Consider the following 8,563-nt stretch of genomic DNA (forward strand, 5'->3'; position numbering starts at 1 on the left):
TAAGATGCTATAGTGGTGTTCTAAAAACTCATCCTGTAGAAAAGAGAAGAACAAATGTTGAATGCAGTGACACCTCCAATGCTTGTTTGACTATTCTTGGAAACTTGTGATGTTATAAGACAAAATGGGATTTCCATTTATTGCAGCTTGACTTTGCCTTTTAAGCCTGCCACTTTGATTTGGAATTTGACTTTACTACCAGAATGTGTCAACAGCATTTCTACAAAGAGAAGAGATGTACCAACATGTGCCATATGAAAATGATTTGCATTTTTATCTCTGGAATGTCTCCAAAACTATGAACATTATTTTGAACCAATGTCAAAGATAAGGACTTTGAACCTGCCATATTACCTGGCCAGATCTACTTTTGTTGGGTACACCACTGTGCTGTACAGAAGCACTCCTATGCAATGCATGGATGCAGAGCTGAATGCACTAAAGAAGGTAGCCCTGAACACTATTCCTGTTTTGTGGGATAATCACTGATACTCAGTGAGGACCAGGTCCTATGGTGAGATCAATCAAACCCTTGAGTCAAAAATTTTCTACATCATATCCATCACATTCACCCAATCCACAGAAGCTGATTCTGAATAAACTCAGCCTATCTATCTCAACATGTTTTCCATAAAAGACATTCTGGTCTCTATCTCAAAGGAACAACCTGGCCTCTTCAGATCAGCCTCTAGTGAAGGACAATGCTCCCATAGGGAAACCTACACCCACTGTAGCTTCACTGCCTGCCAACCTAACTACAATGACTTCTCTAACCCTTTTGATGCCATCAGCATCCCAACCAATGGAGTCTGATGGCCCAGCACGATATTTGGTGCCTAAAGTGACCTCCTTACAGACCCCTTATCCTTGGGCAACATTTACTTTAATTTATCCATGCTGATTTGCTGAAACATGCTCAGATGTGTTAATTTAACAGTGCAGTTCAAATATATCTATCACAAGTACATCAATTAGATAGCAAATCTTCGATAGCAGGTAGAAAGCAAGTGCACATAAATCCCATTTAACCTCATTGCATCCTTGCATACTGCACCATTTTGCTCTAGCTCTTTTGTTGGAAGTCATCTGCTTTTAATGCCTTCTCAACCATGTTCTTCAGGGTAGTATCACCATACCGACGCAGACGTAAAAGGACCGTCACAAAATGGTAAGCCTCCATGGGCGAGAAGATGTTGAATGTCCACACATTGCGTTTAACGGTATGGATGGTGTCTAGTAGACAGGTATCGCCAAGAAGCGAGAACGTGGGCATCAAGGGGAACGTAGGATGACTGGGCTGACATCGGATTCGTTGAAGCCTCCATGCATTCATAGCTTGTGCCACCATCGGAGGATGATGAGTCGTCGTAGGAAGTTTCAGACTTGTATTCTTCCTGCTATTGTTCATTTGATCGTTCTGCAGTCCCGATGGACGGGTGCTCCGAACCTTTGTTCTCCACTACAGGCCTTGGCCGTTGAATATCTTCAACGATGTGAGATATCAGCAATGAAGCATGTCTGTCCTCCAGGAAACTTCGCACGTGCGATAACCGTGGTCGGACGAAAGCTACATCTTCCCTACACCCCATTTTCATCAGCATGCACATTTAGCATTACATTGATCACACTTACATTGCATATGACTTATCATAACAGACAAATGCCAGAGACCGTATCAGAAGTGACCAAAACGCTATTGTTGACTGCGTAGCATTGTCCGTCGACGCGCACGACAGAGCTCGGGGTGCACCAACGGTCGAAAGCACCAAATCCAAAATATCCAGTACTTCCGAGGGTGGCTCGGTGAGCTGTTCTGGTGAGGATACCAGAATTTTACGAGCTCCTCGAGCAAAGGAGATGCTCTAGAAGAGACAGCTGGGGATGGGCCATTGGAAAGTCATGAGGGAAGTGGAGAGTCAAGTAAGCACACCAGGTGTTGTATCTCAGTGGGCCATTCTGCCGCACACGAGATTACAGAGTTGAATGCAGACATGTCGGTGCTTTCTGTATGCGTATCATTGCTGTAGAGCCGTCAAGAGGAAGACAGTGGTCGTAAGTGGCAATGGTCCAAGTTCAACGCATTCGGGACGCTGACCAAACATAAATATTTATTCAAATTTATTTATTATGCTCTCGGTCGTCGGGATCCTTCTTTCTTATGAGCCTTGTCCTGTATACTGATTCATTGTCCAAAACGCAATAGCAGTGTCTAGATAGTAGCAAACATACACACTTAACTCCGGTATCCTCTGGAGACTCTCAACCACCTGCCCCTTTTAACTTGTTCAAAGTACACAGCGTTCTTGATCATCAATTCCTCTTTCCAGAACGGCCACTCGGATTTCTCTCCTTCTTCTGTCTGCAACTCTTCTGGGGGTACGTTGAACACGAGGTCAACCTTGCTCAATTCCATCTTCGATAGAATTCTATCGAGCTCTGCCCACTTGTCCGGACTCCCAGATGTGCCAAACAGGTAGTACTCGAATTCGAGCTCCTTTAAGCACCCGCCTTGGGCTTTGTGTAGCAGGTGTACGAGCCAATCTGTTAGCCTGTCGCATTCTTTGCATGCATCCGCCGGATCCCAGCGCCAGGGGGGGTACACAAGCAAACGAAGCCTGGTAATGTTTTGGATATCCGGAACGGGTATCCTTGGCTCGGAGGATGCCACTAGAAATAACTCATCCAGGTGCATATAAGGAATCACGTCATATTGTGGGATGTTCTCCTTCAGAATGTAAAGTGGATAGGTAAGCCGTCGAATACGAGGTGGCATGGGGAGGAGCGGGAGGAGGCACATGATGGTATTCATGTCCGGGAACTTCCTGCCATGGATAATCGCTAATTCTTCAAGGTCAAGAGAAACTTCAGACGATGAGGATGTCTTTGTAGCAATTTTTACGTCGCGTAGCATTAGCTTCTTTAATTTGTGGAACCCGCCAAGAAAGGTGCCAAGATTCGTCACAGAACAGTCTTTCATTTCCAATTCCTCGACTTCAGGCCAGATGATATTAACGCCGACCAGTTCCACCATGACAAGATGCAAGGACGTCAAGTTCTTCATCATTCTAAAGGCCATAGGCAGCTGCAGTTCGGGGGGGATCCTTGTACAAGAGGGGCCTATGTAGCGGAGAGGTCTTCCACTCAAGGTAAGACTCCTTACAAGTGGTGCCACATTGCAGCACTTCTCCAAGAAAATTTTGCAGCGATCAAATAGCCAAATTATGATGAAAGGGAAGTGTATGGCGCGGAATAGTTGATAGCGGCTGCGGTGGACGAGTTGGCGAGAGGACAATGCGCAAGTTCTGAGAGAGTGGACGTCATCGGAAAGAGCGTCAACTATTTGATCCATGAGTTCTGGCGGTAATCTAGGTGTCGAAACTGCAGGTTGTAGGGTAGGTTGTGAGGTACTCATGGTGATCATGGGCAAAGTTCAGGACTGGGGCTTTGAGGTCCCTCTCCTTATAAATACCGTCACCGAGACTTTTATTTCCTAATTTACTTATGAGACAAAAGTTTCGTGTGGTAAAGTGCGCTCCAGACATCTGAATTTGACATTTGATTGATCAAAATACACAAGATTCATGTCCACTCTGGTATACATCGCTAATATTAGTAGCACACTTCACATCTTCTATCGAACCTCACAAAGAAAGGCCATTTTATCTGTCTCATGGCCACGTTTGCTTCGTCTGTGGCAAGTGTGAATCTTTTGGAAAATTTCTCCGGCGATTTGCCGTTCCCGTCGAACCAAACGAACAGCTTCTCCCTGAATCGGATATATATGCGTTGAAGACGGACCCAGCTTGGCATCATCCTAGGCAGTGGGCGATTGCTTTGGTCATTTACACGGAGCAATCTGTGAGGCTTTACACCTCTCGTAACGGTAAAAGCTATCGACTTTCCAACGTCGAGTATGACCGACTGATGCAGCACGGCTTCAATCAGCTGGCCTTATGGTTGAGACAAAGTTCGAAGCCAAGAATGTGGAGCATCCATAATAACGCAGGGTCTTTCTGTCCCAGAGGAAACAGGGATAATGTGGCTGCCCTTGGTGGTTAGCGAGGTGCCTTCTCGGAGTGAGAGGGGACCAATCGCTTGTCTTAAAGCTGCACACAGCGATGTAAATATGGATTCCTTGACGACACAGATCTGACCAGGCTTGTAGATTGGGAGTCCTTTCCGTGGCCTAACTGACGGAGGCGTCATGATACTGCGCGGCCTGGCGGGTTTGGTGGGATCGTAGTCCTCGGAGAGTACATAATAGCGTGACGTCGACATTGGAAAATAAAGAGAGATGCAAATGTGGCACCAGGCCTACCAGTTGCTGCAAATGAATGTAAGGTGATGCGTGATCGTGAAGATCGGGAGAGAAAGCAAGGAGAAAGCAGAAGAGGTAGAAGACCTATCAATGGCTACCCTCATTTTATATGAGGAACACTGTTGCTACGGTTTTATTATCTAGACAAGTAAAGAAGATATTCTTTGTTCTTGCCCAGGCCAAGCTGATCGGTATGTGATGATCCTCCCACGCCTTTCTCCTTGTTATTTTTGTTGCCACCCAGGGCTCGAAGGTATAAATAATATGCTCGATTTGTCTCTTCGCCTCCATTTCGCCCTCTGTGCTCTCTGCCATGGCTACCCCCCGGTTTCAAGATTTTCCACCTTGGTTCTCTTATATCACCTTTTCCTTCGACGTAGCGGCAACTCTGGATTTATACTGTGATGGGGGTGAGGAGGCCATGTTACAAAAATTGGATGGTCTTGAGGATAGGAAATATGCTGGTTACTGCTTGGAGGTGCATTCTCCTACCGCTTACTCAAGTTTTAAGCTTACTTACTGAAAAACACTTAGGTCGAAGTTCCACGTGAACCCACATACCAGGTTATTAGCATTAGGCCATCGCAACAGGGTCTCACCAAGCCTCATTCTCGGAAACCCCAGTATGCAAGGCCTCTGATGTGTGTCCCCATGTTGTCGGCAACAGCCCATCCTAGGTGCAGGGAACCTCTCGACGTGACGATGCCATTGCCATGGGATAACTGCTATCATCCTACCTGCTACGACGTTTGCGTTCGTGTACCGACGGAAAGGCGGGACTATTGTCAGTCATGGTATGTGAAAGGGCACTTTTCTCGCGAGCTTCGTATAGCCTTCGACGAGGATGATCGCTACGAACAACTTCTTCGGGTTGGACTAGACGATGATCAGATCCTTCGAGTTCTCGACGGTCAAGAGGATCCCCTAGCTACAGATGTGCCGGACGAAGCTTCGGAGACTGATAGTTTAGCTAGCCCGATGTTACTGGCCAAGGTACCAAGCTCCGATAAGCTTGAATATGAACCGTGCTTCGTGCCCGTTATGCGTATCGACCACATCCTATCGAACGTCCCAGAAATAGCTGATCCATCGCAGCTATGTGGAGATCTGGATCTTTTTCAAGAGTAAGCAATCCTCTCTAATTGTTGCGTATTTTCTCCTGAATTGTTCTTTTTCTTTTCAGAATCGTGCACGAGTATCAGCTTGCCCGCTGCGGATCGGTCCTTTTCGACCCGCTAGAGGATCCACCGATTGACGACACGCCTGTCCATGACAACGTCTCATCGGTTTATACTGTATATACTGTAGGGTCGGCGGAATCTCGCGCGAGCTCGACGGAAGATTTGAGCTCTGATTCTCCGGACTCTCACGAACTGCACTCATTGTCAGAGCAGTCTCCCCAGGTGCCGGTGCCGGTGCCTACTCGGAAAGGTAAGTATCTAAGTGTCTCGACCGCGGCCTCATTGAATTTTGCTTCTAGGTAAATTGAGAGTTAGGTCGTTCCTCCAAAAGGCGATCACGAATTTTGTCGAGGTCTTCAAGCGGCCCAGAGGACCCAAAATCTACGTACGCATCCTAGTCGCCAGATCTGGCCACGACGGTCTTTCTTTAGTCTCATGCTACTGGATGAATAACGGCTGTTCTTTCGGTTGATCCCGCTGTACTGATGACAATTCGTAGACATCGTAAGCTAATGGTTGGCGCTGAGGTATCTGGATCTCGTTGGTGATAGATGATTTGAAAAAAAAAAGGTTTTTAGCTGATGGCGCTTATTCGACCAACCTTGCCAGACGTGTTGGCCCCCGGGCCTTTGCAGCGATAAATTGGCAACCACGCCATGACCGGCCCTCGGCACTTCCCTCATCTTATCATTATATCGCGAGCCGCCGTATCGAAATCATGGTCTGTGATACCCATTTTTCTTAGTCACTAGTGGTCTCGAAAAAACATATCCAACGATGACACGTTCATTTGCGTCGAGAATCGCCCTGAAAAGCTGCTGTTGATCAATAGGACATTCCTGTCTCTGCTGTACAAACTGTGACTACGAAAGTAATATTACACGTAGTGTCTCCGTTTTTAGTTGTTGTCGTGAGAAATCGAACATGTAAACGTACCAGTAAATCAGAGTCCCATTGTATGCGCTGATGTTGGAGACTGGCCAATGGTCGGGGACATAAACGTGGTTTGCTCTTACCCTCAGTTTTGTCTTTGCTGCATACCGACATCTCAGTAGAACTGGATTTCGCGGGTTGCGATCTTAGACGTAGGAAAATTAATGCTAGGAACTACTTTCGTGACTGTATGTATCCCTGGATGACTATATGCGCCTGGTTTCGCTCTTCTTTGTCTAAGGCTACATCATTCGTCGGATATTTTTTATGTGCGGTGTCGAAGCAACAATAGCGACCATGGGGCCTATCTTCCTGTCCAATTTTAACGGATACTAGAAGAAGACATGCCACTCCAAGTGAAGTTCGGACGCTTGATGGCAATCTTGATACTAGCTGACTCCTCATGCCAGCGCTCGAGCGTACTCAGGGGGCTGCGTTTTAAACATCATCGGCACTATTCATGGCAGCCGACACTTAATTTCTCTAGTACGATGCATGTGAATTTTCCCAATGTTTTTGTCTTTGCTTATACGATGCAGACATCATCAAAAACTGATCAGTATTCGAGAATAACATGAACATTGGCTGATTTTGTGCTTGCTGGAAAATATTCTGCTAAACCTCTGAGAAGTCGAGAGAGGCACCGCTAAATCGGTAGGTGTAGCTTCATCGCGGTTTATGCATCGTTACTCATTATCAAGCTAAAATACATTGGAGTTCCTCTCGCTGGGTCCATCGGGTTTACGGCTTATTCTATCGTGAGGGAGGAGGCTAAAAATATGGAGAGAGAACCGGTGAAGGTGTGAGGTAACTTTCTGCTTTTGCTCTCCAAAATGAGATGCTGACCTGTTTGTCGGTGCAGGTTGTAGAAGCAGAGATTTATTAGTGAATCAAGGCACCGATTAAGCGTCGCGATCATCCTCTTTAGATTGGGCTGTTCGCAAAAGCCTACAATATATGATTTTCGATAATATCCACCTCTAGCATATCGTTCTCCTCCAAGAGTGGCAGCTTCCCCTTCACCCACTCTCTAGAGTACGGTCCTCTCCATGGACTGAAGTCTGTAGGGTGCAGTCTGAATGCAACCTTCAAAAGACGAAACGATGACATTTCTGGACGTGCGAGAGCTTGGTCAAGGCTGGACCATTGCGCTGCCCAGTCTTCGTCTTCCCAGTTCTCGTGTTCTCCCTCATGGTTATATGGGGGTATGATTGTCAGTGTCAGCGTCTCCAGTCTGACGGGATCTGTCGCGCCAGAGATAGAATGTACCAACCACCTCATGACCCTGATATGCCAATCGCAGTACAGATCACATTTCATCTCGACATGGAGAGTTGACATAGTCAGAGGGAGCGTCGGGTGAGCTGGCCACCTTGACCACGAACCGGGCGTATAAGCTTCAGCTCGGTCAACAGGCATTGGCTGTATCGAACAGTACGGCTCACCTCCGTAACGGAAACGAATGTCAAAGCCCTTCCAAGAGCTTGGTGCCGCACGGATGAAGGTGCATATGGATGGAAGATATTCAGCCGAGGGATAGTAAATGCGGAGCTCACGGAGAGAGTCGACATAGGTTGATCGTAGGTCTCCCCGGTGAAAGAGTGATTCGACGATAGATTCATTGAAGAATGTCCCATATAACGATATCCTCTTGATCGTCGGAAATTCGAAAGACTCGGAACTCAGGTCTTCCGATATGCTGTGACAGCTAAAAAACACGTTTTTCAAATCGAGATCTGTCAGTCCGGGCAGATGGGAGATAAGGGAGTGGAGGTGCGATGGGTCTTGAAAAAAGATGAGTATAAGAGAAAGGGAGGCTAGGTTTGGTAGAGAGGAAAGGAATGAGGTAATGGAAGATACTGGTAGGTCTTGCACATCATGGGCGACGCTTTGGAGCTTTACTTCCTTTATGTATTCGACAACCCTCCCCCAAGTTCGGCATGATACACCGGTCCAGAGTAGAGGGGATTTTGCCACTCAATATCAGTGTTCGGACATTGTTATGGATGAAGACGGGAAAGAGGTGTGCACCAAGCGGTGCAGATGATTGGACAATATCTTCCGGACGTGAAAAGTACGTCCTCCAATGCACTCGCCTCCTTCACGCAGGCGTAAAAAATCTGGATTTGCG

General features: G+C 46.8%; 4 protein-coding genes across 4 annotated transcripts in view; 2 read left to right on the forward strand and 2 right to left on the reverse strand.

The window, feature by feature from the left end:
- Positions 1 to 1,061: 1,061 nt before the first annotated feature.
- On the reverse strand, positions 1,062 to 1,993 carry BT62DRAFT_1079495 (uncharacterized protein; the record flags this gene model as incomplete). The annotated part of the gene is made up of 4 exons (XM_043179498.1): positions 1,062 to 1,459; positions 1,542 to 1,578; positions 1,633 to 1,862; positions 1,931 to 1,993. 4 exons carry the CDS (start codon positions 1,991 to 1,993, stop codon positions 1,064 to 1,066), a joined length of 726 nt encoding a protein of 241 aa, XP_043035672.1.
- Positions 1,994 to 2,208: 215 nt separating this feature from the next.
- On the reverse strand, positions 2,209 to 3,424 carry BT62DRAFT_1041010 (uncharacterized protein; the record flags this gene model as incomplete). Its single annotated transcript, XM_043178422.1, has 1 exon — positions 2,209 to 3,424. The coding sequence occupies one exon, from the start codon at positions 3,419 to 3,421 to the stop codon at positions 2,234 to 2,236; it is 1,188 nt and encodes a 395-aa protein (XP_043035673.1). The 3' UTR covers positions 2,209 to 2,233.
- A 246-nt stretch (positions 3,425 to 3,670) lies between these two features.
- Positions 3,671 to 4,243, forward strand: BT62DRAFT_1010708 (uncharacterized protein; the record flags this gene model as incomplete). The annotated part of the gene is made up of 4 exons (XM_043177677.1): positions 3,671 to 3,700; positions 3,760 to 3,967; positions 4,023 to 4,120; positions 4,166 to 4,243. The coding sequence occupies 4 exons, from the start codon at positions 3,671 to 3,673 to the stop codon at positions 4,241 to 4,243; spliced, it is 414 nt and encodes a 137-aa protein (XP_043035674.1).
- A 297-nt stretch (positions 4,244 to 4,540) lies between these two features.
- Positions 4,541 to 8,563, forward strand: part of BT62DRAFT_936268 (uncharacterized protein) — a 6,130-nt gene continuing 2,107 nt past the window's right edge. The window contains exons 1-2 of the mRNA XM_043187096.1: positions 4,541 to 4,796; positions 4,853 to 5,442. Of these exons, the coding sequence (XP_043035675.1) occupies positions 4,632 to 4,796; positions 4,853 to 5,442 (755 nt within the window). The 5' untranslated portion in view covers positions 4,541 to 4,631. The remainder of the gene's footprint in view (positions 4,797 to 4,852; positions 5,443 to 8,563) is intronic.

This window comes from Guyanagaster necrorhizus, assembly GCF_019112545.1.
Source record: "Guyanagaster necrorhizus MCA 3950 unplaced genomic scaffold BT62scaffold_31, whole genome shotgun sequence".
In the NCBI taxonomy this organism is placed as follows: Eukaryota; Fungi; Basidiomycota; class Agaricomycetes; order Agaricales; family Physalacriaceae; genus Guyanagaster; species Guyanagaster necrorhizus.